We start from the raw sequence: 23108 nt of genomic DNA, 5'->3' as shown, positions 1-23108 counted from the left end.
TTTTTAGAGATTACTTCGAATATTGACGCATTAAATTTTTTTGAGCATCCTAGTCACCTCGTCAACTTTAATTTTTCTTTCAACATTTAATTTTATCAAGAAGAATCTTGACCTTTTATTCTCTACACATGACCTATTTTGGGTACATGAATATTGACCGAGAAAAATAAATACTACTACTCGTTTTATATTATTTAATATTTCTCGAATTAATTTGATAGATTTCTTACCTTAATTACAATTTGAGCGTTGAATGTGAGGTTTGTATATATAATAATACAATAGTATCTTAAAAAATATTTAGGAAATGATAGTAGTAAGTAGTAACACCGTTTTGTTTGTTACTCTTTTGAGGTAGTAACAGTTTGCCGAAAAGGTGGTATCACCGTGTGAAAAGTCAACTACCCCTTTTTGGATTCATTCATTTTTGTAAGGCTTTCAAGAGCCCACATGTGTATGCGTTTTATCTCTCTGTCCTTTCTCTCCCCTTTACCCACCTCTCTCTCTCTCGCTCTCTCTCTCTCTCTCTCTCTCTCTCTGTGTGCAAAAATCTATAAGCAGTTTCATTTTCTAAAGTCTAAGTCTTTTCTTTAAAGATATATATATTTTTTTCGGCATCTTGGAAGCTTTTCAGCATAGTCAATTAGCTTGGCTTAGCATGCATAGTCATAGAACGAGACATATCACTCATCACTCAAATAGTAGTAGGGGGGGTAGGGTTACCATGCTTCATTTTTAACCACACCTCATCACTGAAACTTCTCTCTCTCTCTCTCTCTCTCTCTCTCTCTCTCTCTGAGAGTCTTCTCTTCTTCCTTCACCATTCACAGTAGTACTACAAGCTTTCTATTTGCTCTTTCTTTCTCTCCAACTACTAGGAAGAAAGAGAAAGATAATAGGAATCTATTACTGTTATTATTATTTGCTTTTTTCTTGCTAGACATTGGGGCTTTATCCTTCTGTCTTCTCTCTCTTTTTCCGTCCTTTGTTTTCCTCCTTAGCTTGAAAAAGGTTGAATTTTGATCACGCCTTCAAGTATATAACGCTGATTCTGAGATACCCTTTTCATATTTCGAGGTCCTCTATTCATTGAAAATTCTGGGGGTACCTGAATTCGCTCAGAAAATGAAAAATCATTGATGACTTTCTCTGCTAAGTCATTTCAGCTTTGCTAGAATAAGAAAAAGGTTAGAGGGAAGGACAAAAAGGGAAGCAAAAGTGGCTACTTTGATGAGTTTTGGGGGGTTCCTTGAGAACAAACAAGGTGGTGGTGGTGCTAGAATGGTAGCTGAAATACCTTACGGCAACGGTTCTTCAAACCACCACCACCACCACCACCACATGGAAGCAGCAACAGCAGCGACAATAATGGCTTCTGGTGCAATCTCACACCCTCATTTGGCCAAATCCATGTTCAACAACTCACCTGCTCTCTCTCTAGCACTTGTAAGACATACACAAATTCATTCATATCATATCTTTTTTATCTTGGATTTTGATGGTGTTAGTTGCTTATTGCTTTACTCTTCTCTTTTTTTCTTTAGCAGCAAACAAATATGGATGGGCAAGGGGATGTGATGAACAATAATAACAGGCTGTTGGTGGGTGATAATAATAATAATAACAATCCTAATACTAATAATAATAATAATTATGAGGGAAACATGATGAGCAACAACAATGGTTTGAGAAGGAGCAGGGAAGAAGAGCATGAAAGCAGATCTGGGAGTGATAACATGGACGGTGCCTCAGGTGATGATGATCTTGATGCTGCCGACATCAACAACAACAAACCCAGGAAGAAGCGTTACCACCGACACACCCCTCAGCAAATTCAAGAACTTGAAGCGTACATAAACAACTCTTAATTTCATTTCATAAAAGACAAAAAAGTTGATTTTAAAAAAAAAAAAGTTTATTTCTTCTCTCCTTTCTTCAAGGTTGCATCAATTTTTGATGGGGTTTATGATTTTTTTTTTTTTTGGATTATGGTTTTAGGCTGTTCAAGGAGTGTCCTCACCCTGATGAGAAGCAAAGGCTTGAACTAAGCAAAAGGCTATGCTTGGAAACAAGGCAAGTGAAGTTTTGGTTCCAAAATAGAAGAACTCAAATGAAGGTAAGGAAGGAATCCCATTCACATACAAGACATATACACAAATCCCAATTAGTCCTAACCAATTTTTGCAAGTCATTTTCACACTTTTACATAAAGTGCAAAAGGAAATTTCTCTTGCTATTGTGGAGTGTGGACCATTGAAACCTTAAATTTTTTTTTCTTTGTTTATGAATGTTTTTGTTTTTCTGTGTTAGACACAATTGGAACGCCATGAGAACACATTACTCCGGCAAGAGAACGATAAGCTTAGAGCAGAAAACATGTCATTGAGGGAAGCAATGAGGAACCCCATTTGCACAAACTGTGGAGGACCAACCATGATTGGTGAAATCTCATTGGAAGAACAGCATCTACGAATCGAAAATGCGAGGTTAAAGGACGAGTTAGACCGGGTGTGCGCACTCGCCGGAAAGTTCTTAGGCCGGCCCATTCCCTCAATTGCCCCTCATCCTCCATTGCCAAACTCAAGCTTAGAGCTTGGAGTTGGAAACAACAATAACAGCAACAATGGAAGCTTTGTTGTGGGTTCAACAATGCCATTAGGGCCTGATTTTGTTGGAATGGGCATTTCATCAAACACCTTAGGGGTGTTATCACCAACACCACCAAGCAGGGGAATTGCAACAACAAATGGGATGAATTCTTCAAATACATCATCTGGGTATGAGAGATCAATGGTTTTGGAGCTTGCATTGGGTGCAATGGATGAGTTGGTGAAGATGGCACAAAGTGGAGAACCACTTTGGATAAGGGGAATGGAAATGGGAGGAAGGGAAGTGTTGAACCATGAAGAGTACAGTAGAACAGTGACACCTTGCATTGGTTTGAGACCCAATGGGTTTGTCTCTGAGGCTTCTAGGGAAACTGCCATTGTCATCATCAATAGCTTGCCTCTTGTTGACACTTTAATGGACTCAGTAATTTCTTTCAACTACCAATTTTTTTTTCTTCTCTCATTATTCTATATATTCTCATTTCTTTCTCTTTCATTTTATTTTAATGTGTAAAATTCATCTATTTTCAAATCAAATATTATTTAATCGAAAACAGAAATCAATCTACATTTAGCTGGATCTTTTTTAAAAGAGAATGCGATTGATTTTAGTTTGTTTTCACTAAATTCAAAAATATTTTTATAGGTATAAACAAATTGAGGTAAAAATAAAAAATAAAATTTTATTATTTTTATTTTTATAAAATTTTAAAAATAAAAAATATTAAAAACAAAAATAAAAAATAAAATGCAATCTAAATACATCCTTATTTTTCTTATTTCATATTTCAGTTTTTTTTATGTTTAATTTGCTTTGCTAATCCAAATTTTTGTTAGTTGTTAAATGTATTTATTTATTTTTTCTCATGCATTTAAGTTGATGTATGTAATATTTACGGATATAATGTGTATAACTTATTTGCATTATTATCTTTTTCACACGCAGAATCGATGGTCAGAAATGTTCCCTTGTATGGTTGCAAGAACTTCTACAACAGAAGTGATATCTAGTGGAATAAATGGAACTAGAAACGGTGCACTTCAACTTGTAAGTTAACTAATTAAATTAGATATTTTATTTTTTATTTTTTCTATTGAATTTAACTAACTGATAATAAAATAAAATAAATTTGAGTCATCAGATGCAAGCTGAACTGCAAGTGCTTTCACCACTGGTTCCTGTTAGAGAGGTCAATTTTCTAAGATTTTGCAAACAACATGCAGAAGGGGTTTGGGCTGTGGTTGATGTGTCCATAGACACCATTAGAGAACCTTCTTCTGCTGCACCAACTTTTGTTAGCTGTAGAAGACTCCCTTCTGGTTGTGTTATACAAGACATGCCTAATGGTTACTCTAAGGTAATAATTTAATTTAATTTTTCTAATAATTATTATTTCATTGGTGTTTGGTTGTAGATGCATGATTTTATTGTGTTATTACTGCATTTTTAGTATCCCAATAATCTCTTTTTGAAGACAGTAAAAATGATTTACATTCTGTCCAAACATTGTGTTGTGAATAGTATTATTATATAAATGTTTGTAGCATAGTACTATAGGACTAAATTGTACTATATCATCTATACACATCAGCTTTGATGTTTTCCTCACATTTATTGTATTTTTCCCAAGTGGTTGCAAGTAAATGCAACATGGTAGTTGAAATTTTTAAAATAAACTTAACTAATAATAATATTTATGTCTCTATAATAAATTTAGCAGTATTATTATTATTAATTAATATTATTTTAAAGTTGGGGGGAAAACACCAGGCTAAGGAATCATGGGGCTTTTGCATTTCCAAGCCACATATAAAAAGAGCTCCTAATTCAAAGTAACACTCATAAACTAGTTTTAGTGTATACTCACTGTAGAACCATTCTGTCAGTGATGATTCCCATAATAATATTTATATATTTAATTTAGCTTCTCAAAGAATTTGCACCCTGGGTTAGGATGCTTCTTCCCCTTGTCCCTCATCAATTATATTCCAGACTTCAGTTCTCAGCAATAAATTTTCTATATCTCTTTTGAATAATACAACATGTTGCACAAATCTAGGTTAATCCATATTATTAGTTTAATCAATAGAAGCCTCTCTTATTACTTAAATTTCTGTACCATGTATGTAACACATTAATTACGTATATCCAATAATAATAAATAATAATTTTACCACCTACTTCTTGATCCTATAAACAATTCATATGATGTTTCTATTCCAATCTTTTATGCTACATCGGTAGTAGCATTGTTATTCAATATATAACAATATGTGAACTGGTTCCAGCACCCTATTATAAAAGTGTATATAGGTCTCTTACATTTAAATTAAATAAATTATTTAGAATAATGGAAAGACCCTCTTTGAGTCAAAACCAAAGACTGAACATTTTGTCTGTATCTTATGGGTGTTTGGGGCCATATTTACAAATCTCGATGCTCCTTAACACATTGCACGTAGCTCCTCCAAATCCTGCATTACTTTATCCACTACTAATTTTTTTATTGTTCTTGATCTGATTCCATCAGATGAAGATACCTTCTCCCTTCCTTCGCCACAATCTTTAGGCTTCTTCCCGAGGTTTTCTTTCTATAGTCTATGTGCTATATATGCTTTAGGATCTTAAGAAGTGGAATAATAATTAGAAATATTGAAATTTAATCATCTTTTTAGAGGATTTATTTATATATATACTAGCTAGTATATAGAAATGATACTTGGATAATATTTAAATATATTGCCACAGAGATATACAATAAGTTATAAGTAATGCCACTTTTTTCCTATGAAATTTCTATAAATGTTCTTTTTCTTTTTATTTATATAATATAAGATTAAACTAAATTATTTTGGGATGCATTTGATTAAAATATTCTTTAATCAGTATATAGTTATATATAAATTAGTGATAGTGATTTGTTTCAGCATAATATTATTGGCATAAATATTTTTTATTATAAAAATATTTTAACTCGTTATACAAATATTTAATTTAAAACTTTTTATATATTTTATGATTAACAATGAAACATTAAAAATAAGTAAAATTTATTATATTAGTAATAATATATTCTATATTATTATTATTTGAATTAGATAAACAATTGTCACTAATTTAAACATATAATTATAATAATTATTAACAATATTTTGGTCAAGTGAGCTAAAAAATAGTTTTATTTTAATATTTTATGGGAGGAGAGTGTTATTTTCTTTTAAATTAATTTGCCCTTTTTTTTCTTTTACAACCAAGATGTTCTCTCACCCAAGAAGGGCATAAAAATTTGGCTTTTGCACGAAAACTAGGTCACGGGCACACTTAGCAAGTGTCCTTTGTCGTGTACTATATACTTAAAATTAATGGCACGCAGAGAACAGTTATTACTGACTATATTGCAACATTATTATAAAATGAGAGAGTAAAATTAAAATGATATAAATGCAGGTGACATGGGTGGAGCATGCAGAATATGATGAAAGCCAAATCCACGAGCTGTATAGGCCATTGGTGAGTTCAGGAATGGGGTTTGGTGCACAACGTTGGATTGCAACTCTTCAACGCCAATGCGAGTGCCTAGCCATCTTAATGTCCTCTGCTGTTTCCCCTCCTGAACACTCTGGTTAGTTAGTTACTTATATGCATTAATTAATTATAGAAAAATATTAGGAGTCATCAAAATTTATTATTTTTTACTATCACTTAGTCATTAACTCAATTTTTTTATTTATTTTTTTAAAAAAATGCTATTTGTATACTAAAATCAGCCACCAATGTATTTGTGTATAAATCTATGTGTGGTTTAATTTATTTTCAATGTATATTTGTATTTTAATATGTATTTTATATTAATGTCTGATTTTAGTGACTGATTTTTTTATGTAAACGTAGCATAACTTTTTTTTTAATCTAATAATAAAAAATAAAATAATAAAACTCTCTAAAATTTTTCTTGATTATATCAACAAATATTCACACAATCTAGCTAACTACCAATTATTGTTAATTAAATTTTATAATAAATAAGCATTAGTGGTTAATTAGGTTATCTTTGTCTAATAATTTATCTACTATACCGAGTGTCTAAAGTTTATTATACAAAAATATTTGAGGGTCATATATAGTTTGAAAATAAAAAGAAAAGCTATAAATTTTTTTTATGGTATTTATTTTTTATTTAGTTATTATTGATAAAATAAATGAATAATTTTAGATGTGATAACTAATAAATATATAATTATATATTATATATATATAACTATAAATATTAAATTAAATAAAATAATTTTAAATTATTATGTTATGAATAAATTACATAAAATAAAAGGTACTTTATAAAACTATCTTTAGTGTTAATATTCACTATTTTTACTATTAATATCTACTAGACTCTATACTCACATTCACTTAGCTTATTCCAATTTACTAAAGAGCTTTTTATTAGAAAAATAATTTATATAAAAAGCTATAAGAAAAGAGATTTATTAGTTAAAATAGACATTTAATTGTATACTCTCACCGTATTATTAAACTGACTATCATATAATGCATTTATAAAAAGAATACATATATAGAACTAATTTTTAGTTAGTTAATTATTTTATTATAAAATTACTGTTTTAACTTTTATTTTTAAAGAGTTTAGAATTTAAGATAGAATTTAAAATTTATAATTTAAAATTTAAAATTTAGGATGAAAAGGTAAATTTAGAAAAATTATATTGTATGAAAAATTAATTCCCTAATTATTTTTTTTAATTTAAATATGATAGATGTAATGCTACGACATTATGTACAAAATAATCACAAAAACTACAATTCATCATGCACCCTAACTCAAGGAGTTATATTTGTTAATTCAAATTTTAATTTTTGGCAGCAATAACATCGAGTGGAAGGCGTAGCATGCTGAAGCTGGCGCAACGCATGACCAACAACTTCTGCGCCGGTGTTTGTGCCTCAACGGTGCACAAATGGAACAAGCTCAATGCCGGCAACTTCGGCGAAGACGTGAGGGTGATGACAAGGAAGAGCCTTGATGATCCCGGGGAGCCTCCTGGGATCGTCCTGAGCGCAGCCACATCCGTGTGGCTGCCAGTCTCGCCCCAGAGGCTCTTTGATTTCCTCCGCGACGAGAGGCTGAGGAGCGAGTGGGACATACTTTCCAATGGCGGACCCATGCAGGAGATGGCTCACATTGCCAAGGGACAAGACCATGGCAACTGTGTTTCACTACTACGAGCCAGTGTAAGTTTTCTATTTCACACTATTCATATTCTTATATTTTTTTATTTAATGTTAGCGTTAATTTTTAGTATATCATTATATTAGTTATTTGATATTCAATTAATTGATTTAGTTGTGCATTAAAAAGTGACAAAGATAAGGGGGAAAAAATTAAAAGAGTATGTTTTTGTTTGGTATTAAGATTAAGATTGAATAAAATATGTCTTGGGAGAATGTTTTCAGCCTTGGTTCATTGAAAATGATAGGATAAGGTTGGATTTTATTAAGAGAAATGAATGAATGGATAGATATGTTAACTTATTTTCTGATAATTAATGGTTTCGAAAACAATGAATAATACGATAGGGAGCGTCTTCCTAAGAATAGTACTTGTTCAATATTAAACGACAATTTTTAATTATAACAATGTAACTCTTTGCGTTATAGTATGATTTCATTCTGAAAAATATTGAAACGAAAACGAAAACTCCTAATTTTAATCAATTTGTTTAGACTAAAAATCTAATAATTTTTCTACATATTATTATTATTATTATTATTATTATATCCAACCTGTGAAGGTAGCTATATTAGTTTGCATTTTGCAATTACATTGTTGTTTAGTGAGAAAAATGTCCGTGAGATGAAGGAAGAAAACGTCAAATGTAGATTTTGTCGTGTAGTGTTGGGATGAAAAAGGTGAAATCAAGAAGGGACAGGTTCGGAAATATTGGAAGTATCTATCAAGACAACTCTCAGCAGAAATAGGGCAGCGTTTGTTTCAGCATAACTTTTGCCCAAAAAAAGTCAAAATAACAGCAACTTTTGTCAACTTTCTACCTTTTTTTATTTTATTATTTCTCACTTCTCAGTTCTGACCTCATTGTTTCTTGCTAAAATAAATTCGTTCCCAAAATAAATTTAATTTCACAAGAAGGAAAAGAAAGTGGTACCAAGGGTTTGACTAGCCCCCCATACTGACCTCAAGGAAAATGACAACACAAAAATACTGATTATATATTTTTTTATTTCTATTTTTCTTCTTCAGGCTATGAATTCAAATCAGAGTAGCATGTTGATATTGCAAGAGACATGCACAGACGCGTCTGGGTCGCTTGTAGTGTACGCGCCAGTGGACATTCCAGCCATGCATTTGGTCATGAATGGTGGTGACTCAGCTTACGTGGCGCTTTTGCCATCTGGATTCGCCGTTGCACCTGACGGATCCGGTGGCAGAAACGACCATAATACTGTGCCACAATCAGGAGGTGGGTCACTTCTCACGGTGGCATTTCAGATACTCGTGAACAGCCTCCCTACGGCGAAACTCACGGTGGAGTCGGTGGAGACGGTGAACAACCTCATCTCATGTACGGTTCAGAAGATAAAAGCGGCACTTCAATCCGAGGGTTGACTGTCACGTGACGCAATATTCGGTCGCGTGAGTCCTTTCTTTTTATTTTTTCTTTTTGTTGGTTTAGAAGATTAATTAATTTACATTGAGTATTTATTTTATGTATCAGCCTTTGTGTAGATTATCATTGTAATAGGTGGCGCGTGTGAAACACGCGAGGGGGTGAGGGGTGTTTGAGTCAAGAACGAACCGCGCGTGGAGAAGAATTCCTTGCATGGTGGTAAGGATCCGAGTTTGTGGGTTATAGGATCCTTAACACAAGGCAAGGGTGGTGGTTCGGGTATTGACTTGGGTCGACCCTTTGTTTAATTAAACAATGATCAATTAGAAAAGTGTAAAAAAGAAAAGAGTCGAAATGGTATATTTATATTTATTTTGGTACAATATCATCATTTGGATTTGTATTTGCTTGGGAAAATAATGCATATCGATCTCTTTGCTTAAGCAACAAGAATGGCAAAATGAATTTTGGACGAAAGATGTTACAAAAAATTAATTACTAAATTAATTATTATATATTTTATTATAAATATAAATGTTTTTAATTTATTTTAAATATATCATTTATATTTTAATATATATTTTATACCAATAGCTAATTTCTTTTACATATTTATAGCATGATTGATTTTGGAGATTTATAGCATGATTGATTTTGGAGGAAAAGAAATTGAGTAGTGGCATTTGATGAGAAAGGACAATTTATATGAATAAATTTTAATTTTCATGCACAACATAAAAAGTTTTATATAGATATTTGGGTAAAAAATTCAAATAAGCTAGGCTGAGAAATATATTATCTAAATCAGCCAAAATGATATTTTTTTCAGCATTCAACCAAAGATCACTTTAATGTAATTCGAATCAATATAATTCGAACTATAATTGCAAGTAATTCGAATCAACTAGCTTCGAATTAAGAGCATAGAAATTTGCATGTAATTCGAATCAAGTTCTCTCGAATTACAATAGCATAATTCGAATCAAATCGATTCGAATTAGTAGGGGAAAACGAGTTAAACATAATTCGATATATGTCGATTCGAATTAGTAAGAAAAATAAATCAAAACTTAAAGTCTTTTTCTTATAGTTGCTAACATGGATAGCCCAACGCTGTATCCCTGTCCCATATACTATATACCTTCTATTAATTTGAATAATAAAACTTATTTTGAACATAATAATAATAATAATAATAATAATAATAATAATAATAATAATAATGAGATTTTTTTAAAATATTAATGAGTTATCAATTTGAATTCCATACAATACACTTTTGTCTATTTTTAATAGTTTATAAATATTTTTTAATAAGCACGAGTACTATAAATGTGTTTGGTAAAACAGCTTTTAAAAATTAAAAAAAATATAATAAACATATTTATAACGAAGAATAATATTTTTTTTCAAATTTTAGAGACCAATAATTTAAATATTTATTTAATTTACTCTCTATATTAATATAAATAGAGTTATCATTAGTCAATAATAAAACTTGTACTGATACGTTTATTACCCATTTATATATATTGACTCACTTATACAAATCACAAAAAATGAAACACATATCTCAAGTAAAATTATATGAAGATTGTGTTAGAATTTGTGAAGGTTAGGTTGAGAAATTAAAAATATACGAGGATTCCAATGGCAACATAATGACAGAAAATATGTGTGAAAAAATAAATGAAATATATTTTTAATTGTTTTGTATAGAATAAAATATTTTCTTTAATTTCTAAATTATTAATGACTATGTAGAGTACTTTATTTAAAATTTGAGTACCTAAGTCATTAAAACATTACAAATTTTTATAGTACTCTTAACATTTTTTAAGCCATTTTTTTAAATTGTTTTGCATAAAATAAAATATTTTTTGTAGTATAATTTAAATAAATTTATTAAAAAAATTTATTCAAAAATATTTATGAGCTATTAAAATTGGACAAAAGTGTATTGTATGGAATTCAAATTGATAGCTCATTAATATTTTAAAGAAATCTCGCCATTATTATTATTATTATTATTATTATTATTATTATTATTATTATTATTATTATTATTATTATTATTATTATTATTATTATTATTATTATTATTTGTTCAAAATAAGTTTTATTATTCAAACTAATGGAAGGTATATCAGTATATGGGACAGGAATACAGCGTTGGGCTATCCATGGTAGCAACTATAAGAAAAAGACTTTAAGATTTGATTTATTTTTTTTACTAATTCGAATCGACATATATCGAATTATGTTTAACTCGTTTTCCCCTACTAATTCGAATCGATTTGATTTGAATTATGCTATTGTAATTCGAGAGAACTTGATTCGAATTACATGTAAATTTCTATGCTCTTAATTCGAAACTAGTTGATTCGAATTACTTGCAATAGTAGTTCGAATTATATTGATTCGAATTACATTAAAGTTATCTTTGGTTGAATGCTGAAAAAATTTTCATTTTGGCTAATTTGGGTAATATATTTCTCAGCCTGGCTTATTTGGATTTTTTACCCTAGATATTTATTATCTCATTAATAAAAATAATTAATTTTTAAATTTATTATTTAACAAATCATCTATATCTATAAATTTAATTAAAAGATTGTATATAAATTTAATTAAATTTTTATAAGTATATTTTTTTTTCATATTATTACTCTGATTGGATTAAAGGAATATGGAAAGAAAAAAATGTAAAAAAAATGGATGAAAATGTGAAACTCACTAAAATTTATTTTTCTCAAAGATGAGAAGAAAATAAAGAAAAAATATGTTAACAAGAATAAAATTATTAATTTATTCTTTGATTAATAAAAAAATAAAAGTTCTAAGAGTATTAATATAATTCTTTTCATTTTTTTTAAATAGGATAATTTTTTAATTAATTAATTTATTTATTTTTTATCCAAACAATACTTAAAATAATCCTTTTTTTTCAATTTTTTCTCTTTTTTTATTTTTTTTTTTTCATTTTTCATCGTCTATCCAAATAAAGAAAATAGTAGCATGGAAAGTATCTTTTATATGAGATAAACTTTGAAAATATAAATCGAATTCAGATTTTGTTTGATAGTTGAAGTGATCTAAGTAATTAAAGCAACAAAAATCAACTATTATATCAGTTACATATATAAAATATAAATAACTAATTTGATAATAATTTATATATATGCGTAAACTTTTTGTTAAAGCAAATATTGTCCCATATATATTGTAGGGAGAAGGGCTAGGAGGCTAACAAATTTTGTAATTTGTAACCATTAATTAGTTATCATTAATGTTTTTAATAATATAAGATTTTATTTAATGACGTGAAATTACTCATTTTTCTTTTGCTAGTTAAGTATTAACCAAATTTTAATAAAAGTGATGGCCCTCTAAATTTTCTCTATTACAAGTATAGGTACGAATAATATATATTTCTATTTATCTGTAGTAAGTAAATTTTATGGTGTTTATAATTTAGTATCTAATTTTTGTCCAATTTTTTATGATAAAATTTGAATATTTAATAATTATTTATTTTTATATTTTTAAAATTAAATATTAATTTTTAACTTTTTTTTAGTAAGTTAAGTAAATACTTTTAGGCTCGGTAACAATTACATTATTGGTATCTTTAACAAGTGAGTTAAGCTAAGGGTTTTAGTCAACAAAACTCATAAACATACATTTTGTTTCTGCTAGTCATCAATAATATCTTTCAAATAGTTAATTAGCTTTTGGTGGTCATCATATAAGGTTTAGTTCCATAAATTTTTTTATTAATTTGTAATCTTATAATTATATGTATGTAGGTTAGTATGTTTATGCTTGAAAAAAAAAAAAGACTGGTCTCACGCCTCTTACATTGTGCTTTCTGAATTATTTGTGATTAATGATGTGAAGTTTCGTTAGATGTACAAAACACAAAACTACAAATTTCCTTAAAGGAAGTACAGGAAGAGAAGAGTATTAGAACTTAGAAGTCAATGGCTAAATGGTTAGACAAATTTCCCAGTGGCTTATGATGTTGTTACTGTTGGGAACAGTATCAACTTTGGAATATTGTAAAGTGATCCTGTAACTTGGAAAGTGACAATTGCTTCAACATATAACTGATGATGTCCTATCTCAGCTGGTAAATATCACTACACTTCATGTTTGCAAAGTGTGAAAATAACAATCTATATGAGGATCTTGCTATAGTACTATGAAAATGTGTGGGTAAAATATGCTCCTTTAGTCAATTTCACTGTAAAAGGATAGATCAAATTCCTTGTTCAATCAATCATCTTTTTATTTTTTTTAATTTTTCTTTTAAAAAAAGTATTTACCTCTATTGATATTAGAACAAATTCAACTCAATTTCTTTTTTCTTTTTCTAAAATTATGCATTAATTTTCTGAAATATATAAGTAATACACTACAACACATGCGTCGAGTAGAGATGATGATTTATTTTAGAAATTACAGCGATTTAAAACCGTCGTAAAATCGATCTCCAATAACTGACAGACGACTTTTAAAATTTAGGGATTAATTTTTGTCGTAGTTTAAAAAATCGTTGCAAATTCCAAAATATAACACCATTTAAATAGAGCATCCACGTTGCTTTAATAGAAAAAAGTTTAATCACAATAATTTTATTAAATTTGAGCGAATTGAACCCAATTTCTTTAATTTCTATTTTATAAGTTCTCGTAAAATCTAAAATTTATATATATATATATATATATATATATATATATATATATATATATATATATATATATATATATATATATACTAAATTATTTCATCAAATTTGGGAGCAGAAGCGGTAGGTGTATAATATAATTCATGATCTGACTCATTTTCGTACCATTCATATCTAAATTGCCAATATTATTGAAGACAACTGAGCATGCATATATGTGACCCTTGTTCCGTTGTTGATATCCAAATAATTCCCCTAGCTCTGTAAATTTGTGGGCTCCCTTTGGATCCCCTTCCAAACAAAACCCTAAAGATATGCTTTTTGGACTTTAAACCTATCTATATATCTAGTATCTGCTATGTATGTGTTGTGTCACTTAATCCTCACGCTATGGACGTGAACCAAATTAAAAGTTCAAAATCAATAAAAAGATTTCATACATTCATGCAAGTATCGAGGGAAAAGGATCATATGATAGGACTTCATTATTGGTGTGAATATATATACGAGAGAAAATGATGAATCTCCGGTTGCAAACACCTCTTCTATCTCGATCTCTTTCCCTTGTTTCCCTCTTTATCATTTATCATTTAATCAGAGTGAAGGCCCCACACAGCAAAATATTCCATAGTAGAGTATGTGTTGAAGTTTAATTTTGGATATTTAAATACTAGTTTTAATTTAATCATGCAGCTTGGTCGGCTTGTATTGAGTTTAAAATTTTGAGAATAATTTTATTTTTTTATTTGAGAGAGGGAATTTTAATTTTTGGAGCTAAAATATTTTTTTTTTTGTATTAGACTTCAAAAATAAGTAGCAAATACAATAAGAATGAAAAAGGGGCATCATGGACACTCAAATAAATCCAGTAGATTTTTTCCCCTTATAAAACCCTTACAATATCAATTTATACATATTAATTCAGTGGCTGGTCTCCATGAAAAAATGTCTTGAAATATTATCTCTAGCGTAGACGTTATTTTATTTTGGGTAGGTATACTCTATGGTATAGACTATAGAGTGTATCAAATAACTAATAAAAGAGAATATTAGAAATTTTCAAGTAAAAAAAAATGTTAGAGAGGCAATTTCTTTTAACTAACATTAGTAAATTTTTTTAAATAATTTTTTTATCTTAAATTCTCGATTATAAATCATTAACTTTTAAGTTAAAATTCTAAATTATAATTTCTAAAGCTTAAATTTTCTAATAAAATGAGAATTTTTAAATAAAAAAATTCATTAATATTAACTAAACATTGATTCCAAATACTTGTCTAAAAGAAATGATTAAACGTCAATTATTCTGAACCCCTAAAACTTAATAACTTTAACATACACACATTTAAAACAAGTTATGGTTATACAACCCAATATATATAAAAAAGTAAATGTTATTCTATCCACTTTAAAATAATATATAAGTTATTTTTTTGATTTATTATATTTTTAATTAAGTGTTTATTTTAACTTAAATTACTTAATTTTATGAGAGTTAATATTTTTAGAAGATAATGTCCTAATAAAAGAAAAAACAAGACACTCAATAAGACAATGATATTTGAGAGACGAAACAATGACAAAAGATAAAAAAGAGTAAACGCAATTAAAAATTATTAGAGGTAATTATATTGTATTTTAAAATATTAAAAATTGAATTTTGTCTTTTTTTTTCCTCTCAAATCATTTTTTTAGAAAAAAGTATCACAACAAACTTTTTCTTACCGCATTTACTCCCCCACTCTTTTGTCAATCTTTATTGTGTCTCCCAATGCAAGTATGATTGTCTTATTAGGTGCCTTGTTTTTTCTCTTTGTTAAACCGTTAACATTTTTCAAAGATATTAATTCTCATAAAATTAAATTAAAATAACAGTAGTGCTACGTTACTAATTTTTTATTTACCAAAATCTGCCAACTTGAGTTGGACTGGACATAAAGTCCATCTACTAAATAAAGTCACATCTAAGTTAATCATGATTTAATCCTAATTTATCACATGCATGTTGGTAATAGTTGACAGATTCTCTCTTGATAACGTATATTTTTCCTTAAAATAATTCAAATTAAAATAAACATCCAATTAGAATATGACACATTAACAAATATAACACATATTATTTTAAATAGAATAAAATTTAAACAGGAGAGAATAGAATTTACCTTAAGGCGAATCACAATCCGAATGACAGTTAATTATAATTAGTATAGTTTATCTGTTGTCCCTTGCCTCTCATGTGTTGCATGCAAATACATATAAATACACAGAAACAAATTAGGGTACACGTGAGGGATCACAGGCAATATAATGATGTATGATCCCTCAAATCTCTGAATATGGACGAACATCATAAAGTCAAGAAAATGAAAGCCTATCCGAAAGAGGGAAATGGCCGTTGGCGTTTTCAGCTTTGCTTAGCTTTACGCCATTATCTTATTTTTCTTACTATATATGATGCATATCACTCCGTTCTATATACTTCATTCCCCTCACACCCTTTCATTTTTTCCCCCTTTCTTTAATCCCTATTCCCTAATGCCTTAGCCTTTCACAGCCACCTTCCTTCCAACAACACATGCTGGTGGGCCACATCCTTCAAACATTATATTAAGACAATGATCGCAACATTTGGAGGTATTATATGGGTCGGAATCGGAAAAACAACAGCTACATATATATGATAAATCTTAATACTTGCACAAAACTTAATTATACATAAACGATAATGCTAAAAAAACAATAACCTAAAGTTATTTTATTTTCGTTAATATTTATAAATTGAAAAATTTATTATATCTAATTTTAACTAACTATTTTAATGATAATAAAAAAAATACAAATAAGATAATTGATAAATACAAAAAAAATAAGTATTTTAAATTGTTTTTTATTATTTGTCAAATTTTTTATACATGAATTGGTTGCTCATCATGTAACATTATTCATCCAAGTTTTGAAGTGCTGTATAAAATCTTATCACATGCATCGTAAAATTTAGACCAAAATTTAAGGCATAATAATTAGAATATAATAAAATAGTTAACAAGAAGGAAAGTATTTAAAGTTTTAAGCAAATCAAACAAATAATTACAAAAGTTGATTTATTAGCAAAATGTTAAGTCTATTAAATATTTAAGCTGTTAAAAAAGTTACGTACATGATTCAATTATTTATTGCGTCTTTTTTATTTGAGCATTAATTTTGAGAAGTCTAATTTGATACCAGTGAACTATAACTTGAAATGGGTTAATCGGATGTGCCAGTTACTAGGTTGTCAAGAGGCAACTTTACCGGTGAGATACTTTGGCATTAGTCTAGGAGTAAATCCACAGTTAGTAAAAATTTGGAAGCCAGTTCTAAATAAGGTGGAAGAGAAACTCAGCTTATGGAAAGCAAAAGTCCTTAGTAAGACTGGTAAATTGGTACTTATTAAGTCGGTAATTAACAGCCTACCTATTTATTACCTGAGTATATACAAGATGCCTAATGCAATTGCACGAAGAATTATATCCTTGCAGAGGAAGTTCTTTTGGGAGAAGGATGATGGTCAACCTGGTATGGCCCTTGTGAAGTGCGAGTTGATCTAGGCGCCAAAGAAGCTAGGAGGATTGGGGGTGGGTGATGCGGTGATCCAGAATACAGCCTTACTGTTTAAATGATGGTGGCAGTTCTCTAAGGAGGACTGCCCTCTATGGAAGAAGATTGTATGCTCCTACAATAGCTTGAACGCAAATCACTTGCTGTCAACTCAGACATTGCCGAAGAGAGGGGGTTCGTGGAGAGACATATGTCAAGTGCAAATAAGGGAGCAACATGTCAGGCAGAAGATGATTGATGGCCTTGCTATGGAAGTAGGAGATGGAAGATCCACCAGATTTTGGGAGGATACATGGATGCAAGTGGGGAAGCTGAAAGATTCCTTTTCGAGACTCTTCTTAATTTCAAACAAAAAAGGATCAGTAATTGGGAAGTGTGGTTTTGGGATGGGATAGAGTGTGTTTGACACTTCCAATGGAGAAGAAAACTATGACAATGGAAGACAGATACACTGAACCAACTGTTTCATGTCTTGCAATCTGTTAGACTGATAACAGATGTGCAAGATAGAGTGGTGTAAAAATTTGATAAGAAAGACATTTATTCTACTAATTCCTTTGTGCAGGCTTTGTAGGAAGAGACTTTGGATGAAGAGCTTCTGAGATACAAGTTCACAAAGGAGATCTGGAAAGGCCTAGTTCCGCCTCGAGTGGAGTTATTCGCTTGATTTGTATTGGTAGGCGGGTCAATACAAAGAAGCGGGTAAGTAGGTTGGGGATCCTACAGCAAAATGATGTTTTATGCGTGCTGTATAAAAAAGATGTTGAAAATATACAATATTTTTTTTATTACTTGTGAGTACTCTTGGCAGGTGTGGTGTGCTTGAATCTCAGCGTTTGGACAGACATGGGTTGTTTCTGGTACTTTGAAAGAGCTTTTTGAGAGTTAGAGATCCGTGCTGATGAGAAAAGAGAGACATAAATATTGACTACTTGGATTCTTCTCAGTTATATGGATTATTTGGTTACGTTGAAATGATGCCATATTTCACAGTAAGATAACAGGAATTGACAATTGTGTAGAGCAATCATTTTCTTACGCTACGAAAAAATATTATAAATAACTCATATTATTAATGGCTATATCGAAGATGACATAAAAATTATTATAGCTTTATTGTTATTATCTTAGTATTATTTTACTTCACTTGAGTGTTGAACTCTTACTTTTAAAAAAAATTATATAGTTAATATATAGTTGAAGCCACTTTACTGCATATATACTCCAATATTAATATTACATTTTTAGTGGTGATTAATTCTCTTCATCGCCACTTGGAAGTTTCAAGTTTCTACTTCTTTTGGTAATATTACTTCTATAATATTATTTCTGTCAATTCCCATTGGCAACATTCAATTCAAATTATATAAATAAAATCAGTTTTCCAAATCAATCAACCTTAGTTACTCATTTTGCTTAAGATTATATTTTTTTTAAAAAAATATTATTTATACACTAAAATTAATGATTATATATATTTATTTATAAATATATGTATTATTTAATTTATTTTTTATTATATTTAATTTTATATTTATATATATTTTATATTAATAATTAATTTTAATATATATTTATTAATATGGTTGATTTTTTTTAAAATATATTTTTTTCAGATTTCCTACGCTTAGTTTGGTAATTATTTTAGGACATAAAAACAAAAACATTGAAAAACACTGGTTGAGACAAACATATTTAAAGAGGTTTATTTCACTTTGTCACTGTCATATCCAAAAATCTCTGTAATAGAAGATTATATGAAGTTTCTTTTTGTCTGGAAACTTGATTACTATACATAGAAATTTAATATCATGTTAAATCATTTTTTAAAAAAAGATTAAATTATATATTAAGTAAACATATATATAAATAGTTTTGTATCTAATAATTTAAACAAGCATTTGCTCTGCGGAAAAAAGATTTCTTATAATCATCTTCAATTCTTCATCTTCATGTTCTTTTTTATTTTTTTGGTATAATTTTCATGTTCTTTTCTTGGATTTTTTTCTTTTTTTTTTTTGTTGCGATGTTCTTTTCTTGGATGCTTCTTAATTTTTTTACACCAATCATTTATTTTTCTTTTCTGGAGATAAGAACTATATGAGCCCTGAATGGGGATTTTTGGAAAGAATCAGGTTTCTACTTTTTCTTTTTTTTTGGTATTGGAGGTTTCTACTGGTGAATGTTATCAAATAGTTATCAGGCCCTATTACATATATGTACATGGCGGAATGGATTATTCTTTTTATTCTTTTTGGTATATTGATATGAATTTTGGTATAAACTTCCTTTTTTGGGGGTCTAATAAATTTATTTTGGTCATGAGGCCTAATAATTTTAAACGGTGCATGACTCATAACTTAGAATTGATGGACTTCACTAATAAAAAAGATTTGCTTTTAAAAGTTCAGCCCATCTGTTCCAAATTATGGGCTATGCTTTATGTAGTTCTAGGACTGGCAATATGTATTTATATGCGGGTATCTAATTTGACCGGATAGAATTATCTATCCGACTCGTTGCGAATAGGGTAGGGCAAATAAAATTTACTTGCAAATAAGGTCGAGTGCAGGTTTAGGATATACTCTATCCTATCATATTCATACTCCTAATATATTATATATGTTATGAAAATAAGAATTAAATTTTTAGACAAAAGAGAAAAGAAAAGAGAATAAGAAGAATAGTAGACGACTTTATTAATAATTGTATTGTACACAGAACATCACAATTCATAAGGGGACTATTTATATCCAAGGGTCCAATTTCTAGCTGACTTAACTAGGTTATATTTATAACCGACTCTATCTACTTGAATTTTAAATTATGGTTACAGTCTAGGACATCCATAATAAATATATTTATAACACTCTCCCTTAGGATATTCTTATTATAATACGTTAGGTAGCTGCCTCATTAAAAACTTTACCAGGAAAAACTCGGAGTGGGATAAAAACCATGGTTAAAGAAAAGAGTACGGCCCGCATTACTCTCCCTGATAATTACATCACTTGATATCTCTTAGCCAGCGCATCCCAATCTTATATACTAGCTTCTCAAATGTTGAAGTAAATAGTGCTTTAATGAACAAATCTACTAAATTATTATTGGAACCGATTTGTTGAACGTCTATATCACCTTTGTTGAAGATCATGAGAGTAGAATAGTTTTGGTGAAATATGCTTTGTTCTATCTCCTTTGATGTATCCCTCTTTTAGTTGATATATGCAAGTAGAGTTGTCTTCGTATATAATTGTTGGTATTTTTTTGAAAGGTAAACCACATATATCTTGAACATGTTGGGTGATTGATCTAAGCCAAACACATTCTCAAGTTGCTTTATGAATTGTCAATATTTCTGCATGATTTGAGGAGGCTGCAGCCATAGTTTAATTTGTTGAACGCTAAGATATAGCTGTGTTCTCCACTTATGAATAGATAACTTGTTTGTAACCTGCCTTTATGTGGATCAGAGAGAAAACCTGCATATGCATATCCAACTAATTGAAATGTTGTTTTATTATAGTAAAATAAACCATTATCAATAGATCCTTGAAGATATCTTAATATGTATTTAACACCATTCTAATGTCTTCTACTTAGATAAGAACTAAATCTCGGCAACAAGTATACTGAAAATACTATATTTGGTTTTGTATTGTTAGCAAGATACATTAGTGCACTAATAGCACTAAGGTAACGTACTTCAGGACCAATGAGTTATTCATTACTTTCACAAGGTCGAAATGGATCTTTATCCACATCTAGTGATTTTACTACTATTGGAGCACTCAATGGATATGTCTTGTCTGTGTAAATTTTTTTTTAAAGTTTCTCAGTATATATAAGTTGACTGATAGATGAATATATCATCCTTCAAATATTCAATTTGTAAACGGAGACAAAATTTTGACTTGCCAAGATTTTTCATTTCAAATTCTCTTTTTAAATAATCTACCTTTTTTGAGTTTCTTCAGGTGATCCAATCATATTTAAATCATCAACATATATTGTAATAATAACAAATTTAGATTCATACCTTTTTATGAACACATGGACATACACGATCATTTTTGTATCTATCTTTCAATAATATTCATTGAGACATTTATATCACATAAGTCTAGATTGTTTTAATCCATACAAGAATTTTTGAAGTCTTACCAAATAAATTTTTAGAGAATTATTATATGCTTCAGACACTTTGAATCTTTCAGGAATTTTCATATGAATTTTTTTATTAATTGATCCGAATAAATAAGTTGTAACAACATCTATTAGACACATGTCAAACTTTTCATACACTGGCAGACTAATAAGATATCTTAACATAATTGAATTCATCACAGGAGAATATGTTTCCATATAGTCAATACTAAGTTTTTATAAGAATCTTTGTGCTACTAGCTATGCTTTATATATTTCTATTTCATTTTTCTCATTGCATTTGCCCCCGAAAACCCATTTGTATCCCATTGGTTCTATACCTTCAGGTGTTTTGACTATAGGACCAAAAACTTCACGTTTTCTAAGAGAAGTTAATTCAGCTTGAATTGCGTCATTTCATTTTGGCCAATCATCTCTCTGTCTGCATTCTTTGACAGATTTTGGTGCGTGATCCTCATTTTACTTTACTAGTTCAACAACACTATTATAAGAAAGAATTTTGGTAGTGACATAATTTATTGAGATCTTTTATTTTGTGGTACTTGAATCTCTTCAGAGGTTTCATCAATATTTATGTCTTTGGATCCTCTTTAAATACTTGCCTCCATATTATGACAATCATGATTAATTATCTCTCTCTTTTTTCGAAAATTTTTATCCTTAGAACCGATTGGTCTTCCACGCTTTTGGCGTGGATTGTTTTCATTTGCACTAACAACTTGTCCTTTTGAGACACTTATTTTTATTGGTGCATTTGCAGTTAGAATGTGAGATTTGATTACTCTCTTTAGGTTAGTAAGTACGTCTGGTAATTGATTTGCAATATTTTACATATGAATTAACTTTTATACTTTTGGTTCATATTGTCTAGTGCGAGGATCTAAATGGAATAATGATAATGTATTCTAAATAATCTCCTTTTTCAACTACTTATTTTCTCCTCCTAATTTTGAGAAAATTGTTTCATCAAAGTGACAATAAAAAAAAATCTTGCCTTAAATAAATCATCTGTCGTGGGTTCAATGTATTTTATAATTGACGAAAATTTATAACCAATATATATACCCAATCTTCTTTGGGGTCCTATCTTTGTGCCTTGTGTTAGAGCAATTGGGACATAAACTGCACATCTAAATATCCTAAAATGAGAAATATTTGATTCCTAACTGTAAGCCAGTTGTAATGGGGAGAATTTGAGATAATTTGTTGATCTGATATGTATAAGTACTGCAGCATGCAAAATAGCATGCTCCATGCTAAAACAAGCAGTTTAGTTCTCATAAGTAATGATCTAGATATTAACTGAAAGTGTTTAATCAGTAATTCGGCTAGACCATTTTGAGTTTGTACATGAGTAACATGTTCTTCTATTGTAATTTCAGTTGACACACAATAATTATTAA

The 23108-nt window shown here is 29.3% G+C and overlaps 1 protein-coding gene across 2 annotated transcripts; it reads left to right on the top strand.

The window, feature by feature from the left end:
- The first annotated feature begins 450 nt into the window (after positions 1-450).
- LOC112797372 (homeobox-leucine zipper protein ANTHOCYANINLESS 2) lies at positions 451-9634 on the top strand. Of its 2 annotated transcripts, none has more exons than XM_025840276.3 (9): positions 451-1446; positions 1548-1849; positions 1999-2116; positions 2311-3033; positions 3556-3657; positions 3752-3967; positions 6058-6232; positions 7490-7857; positions 8885-9634. In XM_025840276.3, exons 1-9 carry the CDS (start codon positions 1231-1233, stop codon positions 9248-9250), a joined length of 2586 nt encoding a protein of 861 aa, XP_025696061.1. In that variant the 5' UTR covers positions 451-1230; the 3' UTR covers positions 9251-9634. The 2 variants fall into 2 exon arrangements, with proteins under 2 accessions (XP_025696061.1, XP_025696060.1); XM_025840275.3 differs by having other exon boundaries at positions 472-1446; positions 1545-1849.
- Positions 9635-23108: the final 13474 nt, after the last annotated feature.

Source organism: Arachis hypogaea, chromosome 4, assembly GCF_003086295.3.
Source record: "Arachis hypogaea cultivar Tifrunner chromosome 4, arahy.Tifrunner.gnm2.J5K5, whole genome shotgun sequence".
NCBI classification, from domain to species: Eukaryota; Viridiplantae; Streptophyta; class Magnoliopsida; order Fabales; family Fabaceae; genus Arachis; species Arachis hypogaea.
The sequence above is the reverse complement of the archived record's forward strand: the minus strand, read 5'-3'. Positions and strand labels throughout refer to the sequence as shown.